This window comes from Aptenodytes patagonicus, chromosome 2, assembly GCF_965638725.1.
Source record: "Aptenodytes patagonicus chromosome 2, bAptPat1.pri.cur, whole genome shotgun sequence".
Lineage (NCBI taxonomy): Eukaryota > Metazoa > Chordata > Aves > Sphenisciformes > Spheniscidae > Aptenodytes > Aptenodytes patagonicus.
In genome coordinates this window covers 67,901,931-67,929,078 of record NC_134950.1, presented here as the reverse complement: position 1 = coordinate 67,929,078, position 27,148 = coordinate 67,901,931, and the positions used below count along the sequence as shown (strand labels likewise).

The following is a 27,148-nucleotide window of genomic DNA, read 5'->3' as shown; positions in this document are numbered from 1 at the left end:
CCGTAACAGTGCAGTTTATTACAACTGTGTAAACAAAATTAAGTATTTCTGTAATGGCATTCTTCATGAACCAAATTCTGGCATACGGAATCTCAGCAGAAAACATTTACGAAGAAAAGAAACCCCCAAATTGAAGTACACTATGTGGACCTGGCCAAAATGGACCAATCCACATTTCGTAAGAGAAAAAAGTATCCTCAGAATTTTTGCTTGCTTGCTTTTAAGGAAACTCAATCTGAATTTTTTCAAGGCATCAATCAGTACATGAAATATTTTTACTATTATTGAAATATTTTTACTATTATTGAATGATATGAACAAAGAGTAAACATCTCTTAATTATGACCATGTGAATACCTCCTACTGTGACATTATTAAAGGAGACGAGATGATTTGGGAATGTTATTGTCTGTACAGCATGACACCTGCAGAAGATATTCCCTAGGAAATAAAAATAAGTTATTGAGAAATAAAATCCAACGTGCTCCATCAAAGAAACTTTCTTTGTGCATAAGTATCTAAGAGAAAAGGCAGTATCTTGCTTTCCTATAACAGAAGTAAACGATTTGATCATAAGACAATGTACATACTGTAAACTGTAAAATGGGGGTTCAACTTGAAATACACTCATCTCAGATAGATTTTAAATATTAGCACCTAAAATGTAACGCTAAGATTTAAAAATTTTTAGTAGCTTTCAGGTCATGCGTTAGTTATAGCTTGCTTGACGGATACAATTTTGCCAGCAACATTTTAGTGTTCTGCAAGATCCTCTTAATAAAAACATATAGGTCTGAATGCCACTACATTTTACACATGTACCTTTCATACGGGAAGTTTTGCATATGTTCCATCTGCAGAGAGCAGGCCCCACAGTAGCAGGAGGTATAGATAGAGCAAAGAAGTTACAGTTATTAAAAAATACTGGAAAACTGGGAGTACATGATGTAATTACAAGCTGGTATCTTCAGTTTACAGAGAGCTATAAATTTGCTTGTTTAAAAAGAGACATCCAACATGTGCTTACTCACATGCTGACACAGAGTTCATGCAAACTATTAAAAAAAAACCCTTATAAATTTTACCCTTCAGAAATACTGCATATACTTCATCCTCAAATAAACTGAAGCCCCCTCAGAAACGACAGGGACCTAACATGCGGATCGACTCAAGCAACATGTAATTGCTTCCTCTGTAATGAGAAGTGAACAGCAGTATCAAACAGGAAATTTCATTGCATCATACTTAATTTCGAACACTGTTAAGTCCAAATCCAGGTTCACTTGTCATTAAGCAATAAGACTACCTTTAAAAAAAAAAAAGTTATTTTCTTGGAGGAAGGACATTTTCTTCGTAATAGCCGGGATTTACTACATTTCCAGCTGGATCATATCTAGCCACCACAAACGTTGAGCCATCACTAGCAGATGCTTTTCCGACTCCCATCTTTTTTGTGTTCTTCCAAACCATTGCTGTGAAGTGACCTGAAGAAAGGGAGATAAACGTATGCATTCGTTTTAGGTACTAAACCTATAACGTTCCCTTTCACACGTGAGGTGGGGGGAGAAAGAACCATACAAATCTGTTTCTTACTCTGACAGGAGAACGAGCTGAGGACACGAAAAGAAAACTACATCTAGCATTTTGCCTTGAAAAAGCCTGATCTGATCTGGTTCCACACTACTATTCCCATTTCCATGTCCTATATCCAAATAAGACTACCTAGTATGAGAATCATGAAAGAAGTGGTTTGATGAGTATCTGATATAAAATTCGACAAAGAAATCACGGTCTCCACTCCCTGCAGTGTGAATAGCAGTTCTGACAGTGACGATTATTCATTCGCTTTGACCATCTCATACTCCCCCACGTGTCTGCATGTGCAACTACTCAAAATAACACTGGTTTTGTGGCTTCTTCTGCCTGGCGGTAATAGTCACCCCTGCATTGCGCTGCTCCCTCAGTTGTACCTTCTATGCATAGACAGACCCCATGGGAGAAAAACATGATTTTCTTCATCTGAAACAAGCTTGGGTATATCTCTTGCTTGAGCATTATTCAAGGAACAACGTCCTTAGGTTCACTCAACACCGGATTGTCAATATGCAGTCAATGGCCTGTGGCTGATCTCCAAATTATACATGAAGTTATCTCTGTGACTGGAGTGATGTAACTTGGTAGAAGACACATGTCAATGTAAACAACAGCCTAGTACATTTAGTAATACACTTATATATGATTCCAATTTAGTATTTTCTACAAATTAATTTCCCTTAAAAATAAGTTGCCTTTTAAAAACTTTGGAGTCAGGGGAAAAATACGGTATTTAAAAAACCCACAAATTTTGCTTACTTCCTCATTTCTCAGTTTCCTTTTACCCTTTTGTGAATTTTCTAACATAAAACTTTGAGGAAATCCTAATATTTTTCCCCCTAAATTTTTTTCTAAGAAATAAAGGTAGTTTTTTGAAAAATACCAAAACAATTTGGCTAGCCAATTTCTTAAAATAAAAGCTGTGTTGTTGAAGAAAGTGTCCAGTCTGAAGTTACCTGTCCCAGAAGAAAACCCTGGGTTTTGAAAGCTGTAGTTTTTTATTTCACTGTACCATCTGTCAGCCACATCCTTTCCTGAAAGACAAAAGAAATTTGCTGTGGAATCATGACATAAACACAGAAGTGTAGCTCACTTATAGCCCGGCCAGCAAGATCTTCTGTTAATAGCTGGCAAGAACTTCTAGAAACATGGAGAAACAGTCTTTTTACTGAAAAGAGTTTTTGAAATGTAGGTAACATGGTAGTACACGTAACTTACCAAATATTTATTGTTTTGCAGTAGCTGTTGCTACTCAGTTACTAATAATTAGTCCACTGCTTTTTGTTAAGCATCTCATGCCATCAGTGCCATCAATGACTTGAGTTCTGCTCGACGCAAACACAGTCCGTCAGTTCCTCCACTGGAGTGCCAGGGACCGCGTGGCCTGCACAGCCTGGCTCAAAGCCTGGGCAGGCAACCCACAAAACAGCTGTAGAACCAGGTAGAGTTCATCCCGTTCAGGGAAGATCTCTGCAGCAAGGTGCTCGTCTGGTAGGACAGAGCTGATCAAGAGCGCTATACTATCACCCATAGATCAGGAAACAGGACCACCCACCAATTCTCACCTGCACTTAAAACTTTACAATGTTGAAGTCAGAAAAAACTTTGGACAAGAGAGGTCTGTGTGGCACAGCATTTGGATTGAGCTGGGGCAGAAGTCCCTTTAGTCCTCAAAGAAATCATCTTGCAATTTAACACACTGAGTTTACATTTTTTTCTGCCCACAACCTTCCGTAACTTTCAGCCTAGAAGGCAGTGAAGACACATCTCCCTCATGAGTGCTCCTGTCATTAGGCTTCTACGTACAGCTTTCAGCAGCTCCTCCCTCTTGGAACATGTTTGAAAAGACTTAAGTGAGCTTCAGGGGCGAAAAGGGGGCAGGTTTTTCCCTGAGCTACATCAATAATGAAATTTCTGCTTAGCATTCCAGGAAGTATAACACAAGGCCAGTTGATTTCATAGCAAGCTGCCAACACTGTTAAGCCTACCAACATGAAGAACGCTGGTCCCTGGTGGACTGTTGGCTGCAGAACAGCAATGACTCATGTTTTGCTATTTTGCAGCAAAAAGTCTGAAACTTGCAATGTTCTAGAAGTCAGACACTGAGCTGTTAACTCCCCGAAACTTCAGTTGCTTTATGAGTGCAGTCTGCTAAAAGGATGGCGTTGTTAGCCTGGCAAGCTGGCTGTCAGAGCTGTCACTGAGAAGAAAACATTGAATGAAATGCCATCTCTTGAGAGGTTTGTGAACTGAAAGTACTATGAACTTATCTATACCACACTGCTTGTTAGGAATGGTGCTCTCTTAGTAGAGTCAATTTACATTTTCTACAGAAAAAGGTAGCAAAACCTCTCTTGCTTCCCAAAGTAAATGTTTCAGGAATAACAATAGGTTCCTTCTTTCCCTGCTCTCCCTGCGCCAAACAACAAACCCTGTAGACCTGTTTTACGGCAGAAGTCTGTAATGCAAATAAAATATCCGTTCATTTGTTATTCACACTAAAGCTAAAATGAAGACTGAAAAATGTGCAAAGGGCAATCTTTATGCAATTTAAGGGGAAAAGAAAAAGCACATAGTAAAAAAAAACCCCAAACATCATCCTCTCCCACCCTAGACTTCAAAGCTATGAAGGATTTAGATGTGTTTGTGAAAAGCTGGGTGGAACACAAGTACAGAATGTGACTGCAGACATGTCAGATCTTATGAAGCACATGGATTTTGTGTGTACAAGTGCTTAAGTGACTATACTATGTGAGTAGTATTTTTACAGATGTAGGACTGCATTCCCACTGCTACCAGCACTTCATTCCCTCCATTAAAGTATCAGTGTAACATCGCGTAAAGAGCAGTTCAAGAGAAAGCCATCTCCACTCTCCTTACTGTAGCTCTGAGAAGAGTACCTAGGCTCCACGTGACAAGAACTTAAAATCTCCGTAATGGAAATGTAGCAAGACACATGGAAGTTTTGGCAAACACAGTATCTCTTCATAACTTTTTTTTTAATTTAAAGAATACCATCATATGAAAATTTCATAACCCTTTAATTCAAGGGAGATGGCAATGGCATCAGGTAAGAATACCTCAATCCTGTACATGAAAGACAACGCGTGTAGTTGGGTAGCACAATCTATGATGTGTTAATTCCCAGCCTTCAGGGATGAAAGCTTGCAACTTACTGCAGCCAGGCAGTGAAAGCCTAGAAGCTGATAGCTATGCTCCATTTATTCATGTGCAGGGTCAGGTTATCGTTACATGGCATTGCTGTCATCCTCCTTGCATTAAAAGAGTCATTGCATCATAGGCTGCAAGAAATTAAAGACTGACTTGTTCCCAGCAAAAGAGAAGGTAACCAAAGGACTAGGCAACTTTTGACAGACTCTGTCTTGAAATCATGTTAAAGAAGTGTCCTGGAAGTGAAGGGAATGAATTCTATCTGTCATATGCTGCAGGAGATGAGGGGATTCCTATGTGGAAGTTGTTACCATGCGAGAAGACAGGTAGGTACCTAGTGATTAAACACACTCTCTTTCCTCTGAAATACTTTTCTTTTGATTCTTTGCCCCTTGGGGAGCAGTAAACAATGCAGTGGTGGGACACAAGCCAAACCAGTGTTGAAAGTGACAGCTGATATACAGGGGACTAAGGGAAAATTCTGTTCTGAGCCCAGTGACCCCTGGGCTTCCCAGGGCCTACAGAAAATGACCCGAGAGAGAACAGCAGAGGGGTCAGCAGAGCACTGAGCCTATCCGCTTTAGCAGCAACTTGCATGCTCAGACTTGCTGGTTCAGAGAACTGACCACAATATTTCCATTTCAAATTATTACGGAGTAAGTGATGCAGTTATATTTAGTGCCCGTTTCCCTTGCATTTGAATGTTTCATTGAAAACAGTTCCCACTCCCCCAAAAGCTCCCCCCTCCAAACCAGGGGTTGGTTATTGTTCAAAATGCATTTCAATCAGAAGGAAAGGAAAGAAAAGAAATCTCACACCCACCCCTCATTTCCGATTATAGCAGAAATGATTGAAGTTTACTTCTACCAAAAAGCATGCAGATCTGTCCTACAGTCAGCGCTGCAGCTTCTCTTCTTTTGCTCCCCTTGCAGAACCAACTAGTAGATTGCTATTTTTTTAAAATATCCCTCCTCTTAGCATTGCTGTAAACCACGTTCACAGTTTCAACGCTTTCTCTATGGAAACATAGTTTGACGCCACGCTTCTCCTAGCGATAGCTGACTGATGACCTGCTCAGTTAGACTTACTAGATGTGCATTTTGGAACAGGCTGAATCTTGATCTAGTGAGTTTCATCAGTACCGTGACTCTCTGGACATACCTACATTCCACAAAAACTTGGTAAAACAATCCTTGAATTAGTACCCAAGTATAGTTCTGCCCAAGACTAGGTCCAGAATCACCATAGTGATTTTATTTTATTTACCCAAGCTATGAGCTAGTGATGTGGCCACACTAACCGTGCTTCAAGCTGCCTCATATGGTCAGAGGACTGACCATATGAGGTCAGTCCATACATAGGACTAACAGTCCTGCTGTAAAGTTCTTCTGCTGACACCACTCTCTGAAGGGTAGAGAGAAAAAAAGGGGCCACTGCATGTAAACAGGTGTCACTACTCTTGCCTGGCCATGCCCTGCATCTCATCAGTTGTCCTGTTGTCTCATTAAATTTCATTCCTAACTATTCTCCTGGGTGAGGAGCTCTATTTTGTGTGGAGGGGGGGGAGGGGAGTCTGAGTGCCAACAAGTGATATCAGACCAAGAGTTGCAGGGATCTGGGTGTCTGTGGTGCCTGCAACTGGAGCACTAGTGCGGGTGCAAGCGTGTGAGCACTATCAAAGCGCAAGCTGGACTACTTGGGGAGCAGGTGAAGTGGTCTGGGACGAGTCGCTACGGAAGTGCATGGCCACCGCTGGGACAAGGGGGGGTCTTGGCCAACGGGGAGGGAGCTGCGTGTGCATGTGTGCGAGATGTGCTGTACCAGCAACTGGAGTGGAAATGCAGCCTCAGGGGTTTGTACGTCCAGGTGCCAGCAGCTGGGGAGACTGGGATACAGGGGCAGCTACTGGGCAGACTGAGTGTCTGAGCCCAGCTGCTGCAGGGATCCACACTGGAATTTTACTTCCATTACTGAAATATCTATATTAGATATATTATTTTATGCTATAAAAATACACATTTTTATATATATAAACATATTACTGGAAAAAATACATTTTATAGGTATATATTATATTATTTTTACATATTGCAATAAGACTTCGTGATCAGCCAGAAAGGGGAACAAGATGAGGCCACTCATCCTGGTGCTGTTTATGTGAATGCTAACTGCATCTGTCTGTGCTGATCTGTGTGGCCACCTGCATATATACACACACGTACGTGCTGTATATGTATGTTTGTGTGTGCAAGCCTGGGAATACACTCTCAGCCTCACTACTGGGGGCACAAAGCTGTGGCAGCCCTACTACCGTGTTCGGCTCCCCCTAACATTTAATTTCTCTGGGCCCAGCCTTACTGTTTCTCCTCATACTAAAGAATCCTTAAATCTTCAAGTAATCCCACTGAGTAAGTTGCTAAAAACATTCTAATAAAATCACACAGGACATATTTCTGTGCAAGGATAGGCAGCACCATGGTGATCTACTTAAAAACTAGGTACCCCAAACCTCAGAATTTTCCTCAAACGTTTTTCTAGCTTTTGTTATCACAGCCTTCCTTCCACCGGTCTGAGAGGAAAGAAAGTAGAGGTAGATTTAAATTTGCCTCAGAAATAAAATATCTACCTAGATTGAAGTCATACTAATGTATTTAGGAAGTAATCCTCTATTTCCAGCATTCCTCATGCAGGTCCTTATTTTATTTTACTCTATTTTATTTAACAGTACTGTATAAGCCTGGTGTTAGACAGCAAGAGATGCATCAAGGCAGGCTCTCACTCAGAGCACGCTCCTCCAGGGCTGGGGCAGAGGGTGTCTGTGCCGCTCTGCCCACTAGTCCCGACCGGTAGGCAGACCCAGGTTCCTCCCATAACAGATTTGGGTGATAACATACAGTGAATTTCTCTTACGAACTCTCTAGAGTTCGTAAGCTGCAGTGTTTTCACAGACCACACGGCATGTTCTTCACGACCACACCAGCCGTCCCAACCAGAATTTAGTCATCCAGTGCTTGCCTTCAGCCTCCCGACACATGAGAAATGAGATGAGGCATCCCGAGAAGCTTGACATACTACAGCTGCCAAGGCAGGCTGCGGTCTCTTGCATTAGTGGCAGATGACAGCTCACTTATTTGAACACAGACAAAGAGAAGTCTGCCACAGAGCAGTTCCTGCAGGACTGGAGGGAGGAAACAGCTGTCAACTATTTCTTGGATTACAGGGATAAACATATTTCCAGCTACAGCTTTAGGCTATGTAACTCTAAAATCCTAAATACAATTTAAGGTATTCCTGCACCAGGAGAGGGGTCAAACTAGAAGGCTCTTACAGTTGAAAGCTTAAATCTTCTCTGAAACAAGAAATACATCTCCTGGCATTATTAGAGAACTCAGTAAGAGCCAAAATAAGCAATAGCATCACATTTTTAGAAAGAATACACAGTATGCTGGAGGTTTACTGAGTTTTGCTTTATCTGGGAAAGAAACCGGAAGACACTGCCTGCCTTTGTTAAGCCCTTGAATGGATGCCTTAATACAAATTTCAGCCTCATTGAGCAGGGTACAAATTAACTATCCAAAGGGAACTATATGAGAAAAAGAGGAAGAATGAACCAGCTCCACAGAGATGAAGACTAAGCCCAGATGAGAGGAATAACTTTCTTTGAAGAACTAGTTTTCTCATTCCGGTACTTTGAATGACCCTGCTACATAGGAAATGTAGAAGTGTTTTACAGAACAAAAGAGGATGTAGCTTAATTTTCTCAGCAAGACGTTCAATCCTGTGGATAAAAAAACAGCAACAAAATTGCTCAAAACTGGCAAGTTATGTATGGAAAGAGTGCACTGAAGAAAACAAATGGGATCCACAAAAGGACAGGCATTATATAATTTATGGAAGGATCCGTGTGTTTTGTTTCCAACTCTCTAAATGGGAATTCTGTGACTTTAACCTCGGGGGAAGGAGCATAGGCCATTAACACAAACTAGAAGGAAGAAGTAAGCTCAGTCAGTGAGTCATAGCCACTATGCAAACTTTGCCATACATCTGTGTTTTCCCATGCTGCTCTGAACTCTTGCCTCAGACTCTTGCAACGGACAGAATGCCAAATATTAGTAGATCAAATTGTATTTTTCCACCCCGGGTTTCTTTTTTCAACATAAAAAAGTACCCATTAGGGACTAGCGTTGGCACTTGCAGAGGAACCGAGCAATGTCCCTGGGTCTAAAACTCACTAAAATTTCCAGGTCCTTCAAACAGGACCTCCAGCCTGCAGAAATGAGCTTCTGTCTCCCCGAGGCTGTGCTGGAAATTCCAGGGGTAGATGGGAATAAAGAAAGCAAGTGGTCACTTTTAATACATCCCACCTGCTGTCTCAGCAGGCTAAGGCATGAGCCCTGCCTGCTGGAGGAGGCAGGAGGGAAGAGCCTGCTGAACATCACTCTGACTGAGGGCTCACCGCAGCCTGTCAGCCTGGCCCAAATTCAGCTCCTCGGGCGTCCAAACCGAAGGCTGCCAGTTACGTGTTACATTTATGATCAGAAAATATATGGAGTATTTTTGTCTTCAAAAAATGAAGGCATGGAAAAGGCTCAAAGCCTGTTTGCTGACAGAGCAGAAGAGACTAGATGTCTAACACATTAGCCTCTGTCACTTTGGTGTCTGCCCCCCCGTGTTTTTGCCCCCACAAACAGGAACTGCTGTGTAGCCTGCAACGGCCATTTTTCTGCCTTGCTCACCACAGTTGGCCTGTGGTCAGCCCTTTCTTTGGCTGGGACAAATTAAGGATAAAGGTGAAGTACAGGGCATTGATGGCTTCCTTCTCTCCTCCCATGGACATACGAGTAGCACTCAAGACAGCTCCACAGCTGGGACATATGGAACAGCCTAGCTGCCAAGTCCTACCTCCAAAGGGACATAGCACACTACCACAGTCCCTTACCCCCTCTGTGCCTACATGTGTTCCTTGCTCTCAGTACACGTAGGTGACTGCAAACCACCATCCTGTCCCCACGCAGCCTGGGCTGGGCTATGTTGGACGCATTTTCGAAGCAGAGGAAACGCCAGTACTCTTGCAACCAGACGCTCTGAGCCCAGAGTACATGAGAGAAGCCATTTATCCAGTGTCTGTGAGAGAAGAGAAGAAAGCTTACCTGGTTGGTCATAGGATGCCCATGCTAGGTTCTCTCCGCATCTTCCATTAGCAGACTCAGAGCTGTGTTTGAGGACCCTTGTGGTAGCCAGTTCTTCTGCATACCTAGCAAAGGAATCCACACATTGTATCACAGACCACAGCCAGAGCAGGCACAGAAGAGGAGGAGGAGAAGGAAATGCAAGCAAGGAATTTTGCTGGAAGATGATGGTTTAAGCCAAGTTACACAGCTGCAAAGCCCTGAAGTCAGGGATGCTTTAAGCCTACATAGATCTAGGAGTCAGGAAAAGGGAAGGCCTAGAGGCTGTTTTCCCTGTCTTTCATGAGCTTGTGTCACCACTAAGAAGGGCCTAGAAGAAAGCAAAGAGCAGATCTCCCCCCACCATGTTCTGCCCAGAACCTGGAAATCCACCAGCCATCCTTAGCTGCAGCTGCTGGGGGAAAGGGAAGTACCTGCAGCAATTGCTACAGGTGTCACCTCCTGACATTTCTAGGCCCTTCACAGGAGTAACTTAAATGTTCTCCGTGAGATGGAAAAAGGACTGAAGTGGGGATTCAGCCAAAGTAAGTGTATAAAACCTACATTTACAAATGAAAAAAAGCCAAATGCAAAACAAGAGCAATGTGCCAGGCAACAGTATGGAGAAGAAGGGGACCACCCGCAGAATCTGAGGCAACAACTGTGTACACCAACACAGGGATGAGCTGCACTGTTTCTATAGAAGTTGACACGTGTGAGAGCATGGGATGTATTTTATTGTCTTATGACAACAGGGTTAAGAAGAACATCATGTGTAAAACAATTACTCTCTTTATTCGACATTGGAAAGGCTTCAGTACAGAGACAGTGAAATAGGAAAGACCATTTGTTATTTCTCATGGCACAAGGAATAGGAGGCAACACACAAAATCATCGGGTCATAGATTCAGAAGTCAAAGTAAGACAAAGTACTTTTTCCACACTGTGCAGCAGAAGTCATCGCCACAGGATGATGCAGGCACCAAGGCACAAGTGGGTTTGAAAAAGAGCTAGACAAATTTACAGTGTGTGTGTGTGTCATCTTCAGGGTTTATTAAACAACAGCAACAAAAAATGAGGATACAACCTACTGCTTAGGAAAAACATAATTTCCAGGAGAAATCTGTAATTTCCGGGAGAAGATAATGGGGGAAGGATCACCACATCTGTTTTGTCCTGCTACTCCTTCCCTAATCGTGAACTACTGGCATCTGCCAGAGACAGGAAGTTTGTCCAGCTGAACATTTTGGCCCAAGCTAGTACTTCAGTCGTTAGGTTCTCATTTCTTTCTGTCCTAATCCTCCTACCAAAACAACAACAACAAAAAGTATTTAGCTACCTCCATTAATTTAGAAATAATGAAAACTTGTCAGCTGTCAGCCTGCTAGATCCTAAACTAGAGGATCTCTAGATGGTCCTTCATGCCCTATATCATTACAGTCCTGTAAGTTCTCTTCAAGGATTCCCACATCCCAAGCAAGAGGGAAGACTGGAACAACGTACACAGTGCACATGGACAAAGTTGCCAAGGATTTGAGACAAAGGGTGATTAATTCACTCTAGCTCAGGCAGTTGAAAGCATGAGATTTGCATCTGAGATCATCACCCTATGCTTCATTATTGTCAAAGATAAACAGATGCCTGCTGAGGGTGACTCATCTCATGCTAAAGCAGGGATCCAATAGTCAGTTCATCTAACCTATTGCAATTATTGGAACTGAAAATAGTAGGAAACAGACCATTTTCAACACAGATAGAGAAGCACAGAAAAGTACCCAGAGATACACCGAATATATACCAACAAAGATATCAGATATACCTAAAGAAAAGGTGAAGTTCTTTGAACTTAAGATCCTGTCTTGACAAATATGAGATTTCTTATATTTCATGTCTTTTATTCACATCAAACCATTTCTGGTTCTTGCTATCAACCAGTTTCACCAGCCTCTGAACACGTGCCTTTTAGTTCTTACAAGTTACAGATGGCAACCAAACAAACGTTTCCTATTGTTATTCATCACAGTGGGAAAAGTCAGCTGAGACCAGAGAGGACTGTGAGGAATTCCAGAAGGATCTAAAAATACCCAGCAAGGGCAATAGCGCACTTAGAGATAAATGTGGAGCAACGTATATTTGACGGAATAATCTGAACTATTCATCCAAGTTGACTTGTTCAAACCAACTGTAGCACTTTGGAGACGCAACAAGTGTTATTGACAAGTCAATGAAATTTCTTCCTCATTGTGAGGCATCATGTAAAACAGAAACAAAACAACCCTTTAAAGAACAGAAGGAAAACCCCAGCAGATTACAAAGGTATGTGGATGAGTCCCTGGCATTCCATCCTTTAGCAATATTGTATCCAATTATCACGGTGTCTCAAGAAAAAAAAATGTGAAAAAATAAAGACAGAATCAGATTTTGCTTGCTGCCAGAGGGCATGTCCACACGCCACGTACATGGTGCGTTGTACAGCACAACACCTGGCAGAGATCTCTGGTCTAGGAGCGCGGGAGCCAGTGTGTGACACCTGTGTGACAGCGCAGCACCATGCTGGGACAGTAAATCAGGTTCTGGAAAGGCTACAGCCTCTCTGGCTCCCAGCCAGCCAGTGCAGAGAAGTCTGCACGGTTATGGTAGAAAGCCTAATGGGAGATGAGATCTCACGTCTGCAGGGATCAAACTGGCCACTATTTAGCTATTATGGAAGACGTTTGTTTTCTGAATAGTTTAATCAGCATTTACTCCTTCAGCTATCTCCTTCGTACTGTGAAGATCAGCCTGAAAAAATTGAAGATTTTCAAATCTACTTTGAAAGAGGTTACTGTAAAGGGAAAGGAAATAATCTGGTTGTCATGTCTACAGCAAAGAGGACAAGCAGTATTGGACTCAAATTTCTGTAAGGAAGACTTAAGTCAGGCAGCCGGAAGATGGATCCACTGTACGTTAGACTGACAAGAAGTTGTGCAGCCTTCAGCACTGGAGAAGAGGTAAGATGTGTCCCTCCTGGCAGACTAGAGAACAACATACACTGATTTTGCTTTTGGGGCAGGGAGATAGACAATTTGACCTGAAATTACTTCCTTCTGATTCCATTGATCTTAGACCAGTCACCACTTCCTACCATGAAAAAGTTCTTTTCTCACTATTTCAGCAGCAGTGAATATTCTCCTGCAGATGACAATCCATCATCTGACAGAGGTGGTGGTGAAGCATGTTTTAGGCAACTACCCTCTGCAGAGGAGACATACCAGTATAGACAGGTGCAGCCCACATCTGGAAAAGGGTGCGAGAAAGACTTATACAGTTGTGACCACCAAAGCGTCCATGTGACCAGCTGGTGCTATGTGATGGAGAAAGAAGGGATCAAAAGGGTTGAGTAGGGAGACAGAAAAAGTAGAGTCCCTCACTTTTCACCCAGTAAGTCTTCATTGAATATCAGCATGTCAAAAGGCAAATATTTTTGCAGTATGCACAGTCAAACCTAACAGATAAAAGCGTCACAAATCTCATTAGAGAAAAGAAAGGGCTGAACTCACTGTTGGGCTCCTCTGTTTAACTTCTTGCAGAGTTTTAATGGGGGGACTCCGTGTTTCTTCCTGTAGTCATTGTGTGCTTTCAAGACTTCTTCAGCAAATTGTTTGGAAGCTGAAATCACATCAAAAAAATTGGAAAGGTCTGTCAAATACAGACATTAGTGAAGACAGAAAAAGCATATCCTGCAGCTAAGACGCTGGTGCAGGTTGGACTGAAGAACAGAGGAATACCACCCTCATTACCTGGGAGTAGGATGAAACGAACCATTAATGCCTTCCATCCAGGAACTAACTCTGAGAGACACTCCCATTGGGATGGTACAGACTCACTAAAGGTTGAAGAAAAATGTGAACCCTATTTCCTTCCTCAATAGCAAGGTGATTTAAGGTTAGTTTGACTGACTTCCATTGTAAGATTTCAGCGCACTGCATCACCATTGCAAAGAAGTTTCGGAGTAAGCGACAAATAGGTCCCTTGAGGAGATGCACTAAAAATGCAAATTATTGTCACTGCATGCAATAATTTTCTGTATTAGTCAAGTCATCTTCTAAAGAAAATGGAGCTACTAAATCGTGTAGAACTATGCAAATACTTTGAAACACACACCATTCTTTTTATTCATTATATAGTACAAATTCATAGAAATCTAAAAATACATCTTTATTTGGCTCAAAACAATTTTTCACAAACAGCAAGTGGTGAGGAAAGAAACGACTGCTGGGGATGATTTTTTTTCCCCTGTGCTAGAGTGCATTTGGTAAGTATCTGAATTCCAAAGCTACTGCAAAGCTTTAAAAAAGCTCCTGCTTGTACCCTGATAAACTTGGGACTTTCAGCAGCACAAGGCAGAGGACAAGCAACAAGTCACAGTGCAATTCACCTTGATGGCGATTTCATGTTACCTCCTTTTATGACTTTGCTGATTTTTTTTTCCCCCCAAGATTCAGAGAAAAAAAAAGTCTTCCCTGGCACTGGTCACCCTGTGGAATTTGCTGCTTTAAGAGAAATTTGGAACCTGAAACAGGGTATTGGGGCAGTTAGAGAGGGATGGATAGCATCTTCAACACAGAAAGACAGTTTTCACTTTCTCTATATTGCTGAAGCTTCTGAACAGGTCAAGACATCTTTGAGTATTTACTCCACTTTTACCATGACATAGGTTTCTACATCTATTAATGATTCATCAGCTTTATTTCAGAATATCTTAATTAGCACTACTACCACCATTTTCTTTGTAAGACACTTTTGAAGCCCAAATAGACCTCATGACTGGAGAGTGTTTCCTGTTATTAAGCTTAGCTTTCTCAACTTCTTCTCACTACTCGATCCTAACAACTATAATCAATCATTCTCTCCTTTATTAGTGTGTACACTGTTCTGCTGTTTGTAGTGATGCATTTTCCCACAGTAGAGCTGTCAGTTTACAAATAGTGCTCTCGTAACTTTTTTCTAAGGTGATTACCCAACCCACGCTCATGCTTTAAGCTGTTCTCAGAGTTGTCTCCAGTTTCCCCAACAGCTTTAGGATAATACGGCAGCCTAAAATAATCTCAATATCCAATGCACATAGAAAGCCATTACTGTTTCACGCAGTATCTTAAACCTTTTGAACACAGTCTGAAGTTGGGTTGACCTGTTCCAGACCAAAGTGTCATTGTGGACATATATCTAATATATTCTCCATTAACATGTTTTCAGGCTCGATTTTTTTTGGCATAAAATTGTTGGCATAAGACAGCAACAGGAACCCTGTTGAGTGAGATGAGGTCTGCCCACCACCTTCCTCCTATTAGGTTTTCCTTCAATTTTGTGTGTCACAAGTTGCATACCATCAAACAAGACAGGCACCTCCACTCTGGCGTTTAAGCACCCACACACCCTTTTGCTAACAAACACGTCCCATCACTCGTATTACCATTGCTCACAGCTCACTGATTCTATCAGGCCAAAGGCCTAAACCTCTCATCTGCTGCATCATGCAGGGTCATGGCCTATTTCTAAGGCATCTACCATGGGTTACTCAGGAAAGCAAGCCTATGGCCAGTTCACTTAACTTCACGGATGCAGGGGTATGCTTCTAGCAGGGAAATTTTAAGACAGCCTGCAAATCAAAGAAGTTGAAATACACGGCTTTGGAAGTTGCATCACATACTCCAGGCTGCATTTTTCTGCACAAGACCATCTTAAAGCTTGTGGCTGTTATCACCTAGGCTTAATATCTCATCCGCTCAGCATTAAATAGTAGATAAACAATCTGACCTGCAAGTGCGAAAGTTTCTATTCAAATTATTTGCTCTCAATGACAATAACAAATTGAAATGCTAAAAAAAAGTCAACTGAAACACAGGCTTTGTCAATTGTCAGTCCATCCATTAATAGAAGTATTGCATAATCCAGCTCTGTACTAACATTTTGACTTTCAAACACCAGCGAGACATGGACAAAACTGAGTTTCTTCTAGCCACGGCAGGCACCACTATGCTGTCCCTAGAGAACCTCCATCCTCCCCTTCCCTCAGAGGTGGCTGCTATAGAAACACTTATCTACCATGACTCAAGCTCATGTGCTAACCACCTCCCTCTGCACAGCTTCTCCTATGCATGCTGATGTGTGGAGAGGGACACCCAACTGCCAAATGTATTTCAGATGTGTTTTGGAAGACATTAAGTTTTTCCATTTTACCAATGTTCCATACACTGAGAAGCCAGACATTAAAAGTGAGAGTTAACGGGAGTTTTCAGGCTCCCACCCAAGTGGGAACAGCTTCCCAAACAGCTTTGGAGACGTACTTTTTTCCCTCCGTGTAGGCTGCTGAAGCTGCTAGAAAAAATTATTTCCTACTGCCAGGAAGTTAGGTTTGGTCATGAATCATTACACAGCTTAATAAGTAAAACAACTGAAGGTATTAGATACAGTTGCTTGCTTCTCATTATTCAATTATTTACCTCTATTTTGGATTCTTCTGGAACATTGGCTAAGATAATGACAGCACGTGACAACGAATTTCCAGGCTATGATGTGGTACAGAGCACACCTTACAGATGTTATGTTTTTGGACTTGCAGTTTCATTATCAACTTTGTGTGACCACGGAAAAGTAAGCAGAGGCATCTAGGTTGCCTTTTCCCATCAGATTTGTTTTTCTGAGTATTCTATTTCTCTATTCTCTTACTCTCTTTAAACAGTGGCAATCTATTCAGTCTTTCTCAAATGAAGAGCTCTTCATGTCTGAATCCTTCCTGCCTCTTCTTTGAACCCTGTCTTCTCCTGCTCTGTTCTTCCCTTAGTTTGGACATCAAAACAGAAGCAAGTTACCTAATCATGTCTTCCACAACGTTAGCTGCTCTGCATCATCTTTGCAGCGTCAACTGGACCTACTCCATTGGTCTTGCAGAGCTGCAAGATGATGTGTGGAAACAGTAAAATATTCCACAAAAACCAAACATGAAACCTCTCCACCCAATACCTACACAACAGAAATGCTGTGGGCAGCCCTCCTATCACCACTTGGGATGCACAACATTATACCAGGCATACACTTGACTAGCAAAAAAGGCATACTTTTTTTCTGACTAAGTATTTACGCCAGTGATTCAAGAAAGAGCATAGTATCAATTTCTAGAAGTATTGTTGTCTTCTCGGTGTTCTCTGTCCTATTGTTTACGGATTAATCTTCACTGGCAATTTTGTACTTTTCCATACATACTAAGTTTTTCTGTTTAGCCTTCAGATAATTAACGTATAATGCAGTCAACAAGAAATGGACCTGATGTAGAATCCTACACAGAAGTGCATTACAGGTAAGTGGAGATAATGACCTCACCTTTCAATTCTGCCCCAAAATAAATAATTAGAAATGTGCTCATATAATGGCTAGAGCAACGTATCCGAAGAAAACTACAAAATACACTTCAAAGGACCCACCCTTTTAGAAAGAGGTAAACGCAAAAGCCTGATACCAACAACCTTGGCAATGTGACTCATATTACCCAGGATACTGCATATTACTTCCACACTCTTTCCTGCCCAGAACACAGGGAGGAACATTAGTTACCCAGGCAGAAAGAAGCCAAGCGCCAGAATAACATGGAGAGGACACAAATGTAAAGCGGACAGAAAACACATAAAAAGGTAACTGGGTAACCGTTTAAACGGTGAGTATAGCTCCGCTCTGCTTTAATGCTGAAATCCCTTCAGTCTCCCTTGACTCTGCAGAATTGCTCTGCCCTACTCTGATAGCAGCAATTGGGCGTGGAATGATAATGCAGCAAATACAACTTTTAATATGCCCAACAGCTTTGTGAAAAAATTCATTAGAGGCTTCAGGGAACTGCAAAGTAATTACATCAAGAAGTCCTTTATTACTGTCCCAGATAACTGAAGATGCCTCTATTTCAACAAAGTTCTCAAAGTATATTAACAGACTGGAAACAAACAAAATTCCTGAGAAAAAGACATCCCAGCTTCTAATGACCACGTTTTCATCTAGACCTTTCTAAGAGACCTGACATATTTATTATTAATAATCTTTATTAATAATCTTTATCCTCACTTGAAGTGTAATTCCCTGGAAACTAGCCCCAGCTGAATCTTTCACACTCTGAGAATAATATTCCTTCAATGGAGAAGTGACATATTTAACTGATATGAGAAGTGTTAAGAGGACAGTTATGCCTCTGCTGCATTTTGACTCAGCACTTTGCTTTCAAGTCACAAACACTCCGGGATGGTCTTATACTGGCTGGCCTCTGCAGTGCCACAAGGAGCGAATATTCCATGTGTCTTTCTCCATGTATTGGACTGCACCTTCTTGCTCCCCACTTAGGACAGTAACATCTTCAAAGACTGGCCCTTAACGCTATTCCTAAACATGTCATTTGGGAGCACGGATCTGATGCTCCAATTGGTGAATCACTTCCAGCCATAAAAACTGACTTCCTTCAGTGCTAAACTCCCCTGTACTGTAGCAAAACTGGCTGATTGCTTGGAAACACACAGAAGAAATGAAATCACGTATACATCCTGGAGGGAAGGAAAGATAAAATGATACTATATTCAGAAAGCATTATATCCTGGGTGGGGTTTCTTAGTCTTCTCTTACACCTTTGAACCAAGAATTCAATAAAGGGGCAACATCTCCATCCCATACAATAGGGATTTATGGGCAATACCATAGTTGTTGGTACACTATTTCCCTTCCAACCTGAATTATCCTATGACCCTACTAAAAGTTAGAAGGGAAAGTATTGCTTATGGGAATGAAAGGAATTGGGGGTTATAATTAGACACGAGTTTGAATGGGAGTAGTTTCCTGGAACATTCTTGTGTTTATCAGGCTGCTCAAAATAGCTTTCCCTTCAGCTCAGGAGATCCCTCTTCAGGGAGGAGATTCTCTGATGTCTTTCACCATTCAGTTTTGCCTGAACTTTTCTTACACACCTGCTTATCGCTGGGGTGAGCTTCAGGACAACAGTAAGATGTCTGAGTTAATTGAATCTGATGGACAAAGTCCCCACTCATTTTATTATCTGGGTTTCCTCTGCAGCAAACCAGCAACTTAATAACCTTGCATGACCTGTGCCATATTACGTAACACGCTATTTTCCCCCATACCCAATTTGAGGCATATTGCCTGAGAATATGAAGCCGCTGGTGTAATAATGTTTCAATGACATTAGTCATGTCACTATTTGATTGCAAATCCCATTCTTACTATAATAGACAGTGTTGATTACTTCCTCACTTAAGGCCTTTTATAAACTGTTAGGCAATTGACTGCCCTGATTAAAAAGGAACACCTGGTAAACTGGAAACTGCACAGCTCTGAGAGGCAGCAGAGCCTTCTGTGATACAAGCATTTAAAAAAAAAAAAAAAGCAACACTAATCAGCAGTCTTGAGCACTGACAGAACGAAGTCCTCGCTTTCATTGGAGGCAAGCGTGGGGGGAGAAGTCCTCTGCTTGCAGTCCCTCTCTCCTCCAAAAAATCAGACCAACAAGCCTGTCAACAAGTAGTCACTACCCTGGAGTGGTCATCTTGCATAAGGTTGGAACTGACTGCTCATCATATCTAGAGAAGCCAGTGTTGGCGTTGCATGAGAGACAATCGAAAGTATTATTTTTATTCCTATTCTGCCATGGAGGACAACTAAATATTGTAATCATGCCACATACACACAGAGACAACCCTGGCAGATTGTTAATGAGTAAGCTGCTAACCCTTTTAAAAAGGCTAAGGATATCCTCTCATTAGTAAGGCCTTGTATTCTTAAATCTAATCGCCACACAATTCCTAGGGCACATACACTTCAAAATACAAAGCCCCAAGCAACCTCCATGTGTTAGAACTGACCACACTATGCAGGAGGAGAAAGTGAAGCAATCTTCTCCATTTCTTTTCTTCTTCCCTCCCCAACATCATATCTGCTTAGAGTTTCTAATTACAGTTATTTATGAAGAAAATAAGGTGCAATTGTGTTCACTAATGAGTAACACCAGAAACCAGAACTTCCCTACTACCAAATCTGAGCTTCAGCCATTAGGTTGCCATTCCACCTTATAACAATGTTTGCATGACAGCAGCATGATACTATACTCTTCAGCAAGTAACAACTCTTCTAAGCCCTCTGTAAGTCATTTGCATGTCTAACAAGTAATTTTTGCTGGTCACTTATTCATATTTTGCATGCTGCATATTCTTGTGCTCTGTGGATGTGGTGCTTCTAAGGGCAGCAACAGAGAGAACCTTGTTGGTACCCAGTGCCAAGCTCATTTTACATAGCACCGTTAGCTGTCTGGTGCCAACCCAAGTCTTTGCAAAGTGAAGAATTTTGCAAAGAAGAACTGACGAAAGGTAGAAGAACTATCCCACTTCTCCTGGGATATGCTCTGCCATTTTCTACCTCTACCGTTTAGGTTCTACCATTGCTTGGGGCAGCCATACCTGAACTAGCTTTCATCTCATTAGCTCCAATACCCTCACACCTTGCTTTTCTGCCAAGGACATCCAAGCTAGCTGGGGCAATGCTCATAGTATGTTTATTTATGCACCCCCCTGAGGCATGGAATTACAGACATGCACATCTCTTTTGATCACTGAAGTGTAAACTCACCTATCCAGAAGCCCAGACCAGGCAGGGAGACACAGGAAGCTTTCTTTATCCATATTTATTCTCAATTACATCATCTCATTCTCATCCCCCTGGTCAACAAGCTAACCCCCAGTTCTCATAACTCAAAATCTGGAAAAACATGGTCTTTATTTCATAGAATCATAGAATAGTTTGGGTTGGAAGGGGCCTTTAAAGGTCACCTAGTCCAACCCCCCTGCCATGGGCAGGGACATCTTCAACTCGATCAGGTTGCGCAGAGCCCCATCCAACCTGACCTTGAATGTTTCCAGGGATGGGGCATCCACCACCTCTCTGGGCAACCTGTGCCAGTGCTTCACCACCCTCAACATAAGAAATTTCTTCATTATATCTAGTCTGAATATAATCTATTTAAAGGATCAAATGGGCATATTGCCCCCACACCACCCCCTGGAAGGTAAAATTCCACCTAAACCCCAAAATCTTTAAACCTCTTGATTTCAGTATTCCTTCTGCAGCTCCTGTTGCTTATGCACTGGCCCAGTGCTTGGGAGCCAAAGAAAAAAAAAAAGAGACTGCAGTATATGCAAGGAATGTACACGCATGCCTACACCCAGGGACTGCAGTTCCAAAGGGAAGCCCTTCATATCTCTCCAGAAAGCCAGTACCACACCTACAACATTGTGTCATGGACATCCCCTCCTGTGACCTGCCATGGGAGCAGTTCAGGGGAATATACTCCTCACGGTCATAAGTCCTCATACAGTGGACCTGTAGAAGCTATAGAAGAACTATCAAAGTCTGAACGTCAGGAAACACTTTTTCATTGTTAGGGTGACAAAGCACGGCACAGGTTGCCCAGAGGGGTTGTGGAGTCTCCATCCTTGGAGCTATTCAAAAGCCATCTGGACATGGTCCTGGGCAACTGGCTCTAGGTGGCCCTGCCTGAGCAGGGGGGGGGGTTGGCCCAGATGACCTCCAGTGGTCCCTTCCCACCTCACCCATTCTGCGATTCTAAGCTGAGAGGTCTGTTTTAGTAATGGGCCTTCATATGGGCAAATTCAAGAACAGGTTATACCCTAACACAGTTCACCCCAAATCACTTTTTGAGGATCACTTATTAAGTGCCCAACACGTGCCAATGGCCCACAGAATTTACAAGTATGACAAACACATAGGGTATAATTAAGCACGTATTCAATAACTTCTTAACACCCACCTATCACAAACTATCATTAGAGCTGTCTCATGGAAAAGAGCCCCCCTGCACCCCGTATCTGTGTCTACAACAGGGCATGGAGACTTCAACAACATGTGCAACCCTGTTTCAGCTTTGTGATGCACAGGTGTATATCCAGGGACAGCCCTCACAATCTAAATTAGAAGATGGCTCCCAAACCCCGCAGCTAGAATGGTGGCACGGCAAAGCTTCAGAAGGACAGTTAACTTAGCATTTCATGAAGCTCTGCAGCGATCACGCTTAAAGCTGAAACCAGGCAAAGCCCACGTGATTTCTGTTCAAAGCCGAGATTTGCTCTGGTAACTCAGTTCAGTCAACATTAAGTGATATTAATTAACGTTTGTGGTGGCCTTAAACAGGCCCATATTGTCTTCCTCCGCAACACCTCAGACTACTACCGTCTCCTCATACCTGCTTGCACAGAGTGGTTGGCCACCTGCCTGGCCTGGCCTCACCTCGCCCTCCTCTGCGGAGCCACCCAGCCCAGCTCTGGCAGAGCTGCTGTTCAGACCTTCAAAGACTGGGCAGAACTTGCTTACATCTGCCTGTAAAAACATAACACAGATATGCTCCAGCTAATCTTTCGGAGAACAGTGCGGCCTCTACCAAAATAGCGATCTGAAATAGCCTTCTGGTCTGTTAAGATATGTAATAAACAACAAAGCAGTTACAATCAAGAGACTCAATTTCTCATGCTTTCTGTTCTTGCACATAGAGCAGCAACTATGGCAAATTCAAATCTAGACAAGATAGATAAGACAGATACTACTGACTGCACTGAGAGAAAACTAAGGGTTTGAATGTTTTCACTGAATTCCAGTAATAAAAGTTTTCTTCCTGCTTTTTTTGTTTGGAGAAAGATTTTTTGGAGAATTCAGAAAGGAGAGCTAATGTTTTTTGATGTGCAACTCTATGGCTTGGGAAACCTCGGTAGGTATCTTGGCTACTACAGACCATCACATTCCATCTTATTCTTTGTGAGCCCTTCATACTTGTTTTGGTATTTATCTGCCTTGAGCATGAGGAGCTAAGACTACTAATCTAACAGTCAACAGGAGTAACCACTGTTGCACGGGATGGCTGCTGCATTCTCCTCCTCTCCCCCACCGAAACCCTGATGGTTCAACAGACAGCTAAAAGTTGGGCCCAGAATACTATTTGCCAAGACCTAATGCCTTCCTGGCAGATTCTTCTCTATTTGCCATTTATTGGACTTGAACCAAGTAATCAGTGTCTTCTACACACAAAAACTGGAGAAGCGTGCAGTTTTTAATTGAATTAACTTGATTTTTGAAAGGCCCTTTTCCCACCACACCTCCAGCTCAGTTCTGGTGTAAAGAGAAACAGCCAGTAACTTGTATTAACGATGAGTTCTGCAAATGCCCTGCTGTTACCAAACACGAATGCTCGGTTGCTAGCAGTTCAGACTAACTCATTTCCTCTCTCCCCACAGGTCCTGTAAAACCAGCCAGCACAAAACGCGTTATCGTTCTGGCAGCTTGCGAGTATCGCGTTTCTCAGAAAGCAAACAGGTCACTTCTCTAGTATACTTGTACTTTTGTCACAACCTGCTACGGCTGTCTCCTACTGAGATGCTAAGAGAACAAGTTTGCACTTCAGATCACCTGAAGATGTAGCTTGCTCCACAGAAAACTGTGCTCCAAAGGTACACCTTAAGAGTTAAAACTGGCACATGCTTCTAAGGAAGATTAAAAACAGCATGGAAAACTGCACCATGTTTAGTTCCCATCTCTTTTCTTTTTGTCAAACCCCTTTCTTGGCTCTTATTTTTGTACTGACTCAACAGGCAGCACAGTGGGTAACTCCCAGCCCTTTCTCTGGAGTCCCACCCACATTTGCAGAAGGGGAAATAAAAGAAAAGAAAAGAAAACCAAACACTGTAAAAAGCTATTTACTGAGCCCGTCCTTGTCTTTGCCCGATAGTGTCTGCACCCACTAGCCAGAAGTCACAGGGTGATTCCCCTGTGTCACCTCCGCCTGGTTTTTAGGGAGTGAGCGGGGTGAGCTCCCTTCCCCCCACCAGGCAGTGCCGGAGGGGAAGCGGAAGAAACTAGGCTCTTAGCAGCCTTTTTCTGTCACCATCCCTTTTCGGAGACTCCCACCATGCAGGAGAAATCCCCGCGCTCCAGAGCGGAGGAGTGGAGCTGGCAGCCAGCTGCTTCCCCTAGCATCGCCCGCAGCTGCTCGCATGGATATCCCCTCTGGGGTGAGGGCTGCCGCAGGACCCCGGCCTCCGACCGTGCACAGCTGCAGGGGGGTCAGACAGACACAGCAGTCTTAGCAACAGGGCAACAAAGAGCAGCCAGCTCACCGTCGCCTCATTTCCTGCAGAAAATACTTACCCCAGTCTTTTCGGTTCGGTCTCTGCGGGATCTGCGGGGAGGGGAGCCTGCATCACCTGCTAATCCAAATGCTGTCCGAAAAGAGAAGACCGGGGGGAGGGCAGAGGGGTCCCCATGTTTGGCTTAAGTATTTGCAGGTGTTACGGTCGTGGGAGGCATTTCTCTAAACCTGATGAGGGAGCTTCAGTGTGAGTTTGGTTTTAGCAGCCTGCAGCTTCCAAGGAAGAAAGCTGAGTCAGGGGTGCCGATGTCTTCCAACACTCAGCTCTATTCAATGAAGCAAAACCAATGCTAAGTCTCCGGCTCTGATACTTGCAATGAACATTGCTTCAAATATAATCCAACAGCTAATAACAGCACATTATTAGGGAGCTTTTATCAAAGAACAGAGATTTTCAACAGCAGGATTTCTTTGCCTGGGGATACTTAGGCCTCAAGATAGATTTACCGAAGATAAAAAGTTAAAGAGACTAAAGACATTTATTCTAAAATAGCGGCTCCACTTTACATGAATTAGAGCACCCTTAAATTTATACCTGCAGGTAATCTCAACCTTAATCTTTCTGACCCAGGAGAGGAACAAGCACTCTGGAGGTCAGACAGATCCCAACCTGTAACATTTCCATACATCCTAGTATAGAGAAACCTACCCACATTGTGTCCTCAAGAATAATACAGCAGGAACACGAGGTATTTTACATAAAACACAGAGGAAGCAGTACTCTAAAAAAATAGCTGCTCTCACCCATTCAAAGGCAAACCAGACTGAATGATCTTAGGCAGGAATTTAAAGACTTCAGTGTGCTGGGAAGGGCAGAAGGGATTTAGTCAGTAAAGCAACTGTCAGGACAGGATCTCAGTTTTACGATTTATCCAAAAATACCACACGCAGCTCAAAGACAGTAACCTGGACCCAGTTTACCATTGATTTGAAAGGCATGACACAAGTGACAAAATATTTTTAACATGCACTTAGATCTCAAACTCTATTTGTAAAACTACTTAAGGATGCAAGCAATACCCAAGCCTTGGCAAAAGCAGTTTCTGGTCCGTCGTTGCTCCTAAGCTTGGAAGAACCAACAAAGGTGCAGTACTAAATGTGCAGGAAATAACAAAGGCAGTAATTGCCTTGTGACTGTATTAGCAATTTGCATATATTAAAACAAGTGGAGATTTTCATCATTTTGGGACTGGGAGGTGCACGCTGGAATACCTCTACTGCTTTTGCCCAGCTAACTTTGCTAAGGTAATGTACTGCCGCTAGACTTTTCTGGTATTTGTACTTTTTATGCTATTAGCAAGAAAGTGCTGAACTTGACACTTCTGAGCAACTACAGTTATTTAAATTGTTGTAAGGTTATTTACTAATTCCCAATCCACTTGAAAACCCATGCAGCTTCCAGGACAGGGGGCCAAAACCACCCACTGGCAGCTATACGGTGCTTCGCCTGGACTGGGTGTCATACCAGTAAGCCCTTTACAGTCACATCTGCAGACAGCTCTGATCTCATCTAGGGTGCTGACCTTTAGAAGAAGAAAAAGGAAAAAAACTCAACACACCCATGCTGAGGCCTATTAAAGTGTTACCCGCACAAAGATTTTCCTCAAGTTTCTCTGGAAGAGGCCTATGGTTTTGGGTGAATCAAGTACTAGGTTTTGCTGAGCGTGTCCCATACGTGCTGTTTATGCACAGGACAGACAGACGATACGCCGCTAGGCTCTGATTTGTCACAGAAATAACATCCTAACCACAAGAACAAAAATAAACCATCCAGTTTCACAGCCGTTTCAGAAGATTGGCACAGATTTTTGCTCATGACTCTAACAGGACAAAGATGGAGAAAGCCCTGGGCATGAGCTCTCTCTTCTGAAGGTCTCCAGCTCCTTGGCGGCTTCAGAGGAGTCTCCCCCAGCCGAGACTGTCAGAACAGGGCATGCAGACAGCCGGCGGCGGTGTGGAAAGGACCAACAACACAGCCAGCAGCAGAGAGAGGCTTCACAAGTATCTGCACAGCTGGGGAGAAACTGAGCAAGGCTATCCTTGGTTAAACGGTAAACAGATCTTAAATCTAAATCCTCCCGACAGGAAGGCTGATAAAAAGCTTCCCCGCTCAAAGCATCCTGCTGCCTATCTGCAACACAGGTTAAGTTTTGTCAGACAGCTAGACACAAGACAATTTTAAAGCTATAGGCTTATAATTATTTCATACAGCAAAGCAAAGCTATTATCAGTTACAAAATGTAAACCATCTATAATACAACTACCTCTACATTGTTCAGGTTTGGGGGGGTCGTTTTTCTTGCTTTTTTCAGTCTAGCCCTGTGACAGAGAGAAGCTCCTCCCAGGCTGTACCATGCACAAATGAAAGCAGCTTTCTCCGAGGAAAGCCACTAACGCTTTAGCAATGCTTTCCAAGCACAAAACCAGGCACGGACCTTGTAAGAACACACAGCCAACTGCACGAAAGCTTTTGCTCACCTGATTTTCCCATGATCAAGTGGTGGTTTGGGTTTTTATTAATTCCACCTGCTGCCTCCTCTCTTCACCGAGTTTCGCTGCTAAGTGCCAGGGAAAAAGTGTTTGCAATTTCAGCACAACTTCTTCAGTCGCCTGCAACCGCTGCCCGAGAAAACTCAGCAGCATGAACCCGTTACCGCCCCTTCTTCAGCACTGGAGTAAGCCTGCCCATGCCTTATAAGGCATAGGGACACCGCTTTTTTTTTCTTAAAAAGATCCTGTTTAGGGTCAGGAGCTATTTATCCTCCACAGTAACCAAGCAGCTCCAAAACACCATATGGTTTCACATACCAGTTTAGCTTAGTAATCGCATCTGTCTTCTGATAAGAGGGGGCTGTGAAAAGAAATTCTGCTGACAAATAATTCTGCTGCCACAGTGGGCATAATCCATGAGGTTAATTCATACAGCTAAATACTTGTTAAAGTTTTACCCAGTTATCATACATAAAGCTGAAACAGGCAAGTGATA

At 42.8% G+C, this 27,148-nt stretch overlaps 1 protein-coding gene across 1 annotated transcript; it reads right to left on the bottom strand.

Moving 5' to 3' along the window:
* Nucleotides 1-291: 291 nt before the first annotated feature.
* On the bottom strand, nt 292-26,743 carry GLIPR2 (GLI pathogenesis related 2). The gene is made up of 5 exons (XM_076330129.1): nt 26,641-26,743; nt 13,472-13,580; nt 9,915-10,018; nt 2,550-2,627; nt 292-1,484 (listed from the first exon to the last, which is right to left on the bottom strand). The coding sequence occupies exons 1-5, from the start codon at nt 26,651-26,653 to the stop codon at nt 1,324-1,326; spliced, it is 465 nt and encodes a 154-aa protein (XP_076186244.1). The 5' UTR covers nt 26,654-26,743; the 3' UTR covers nt 292-1,323.
* Between the last annotated feature and the right edge of the window lie 405 nt (nt 26,744-27,148).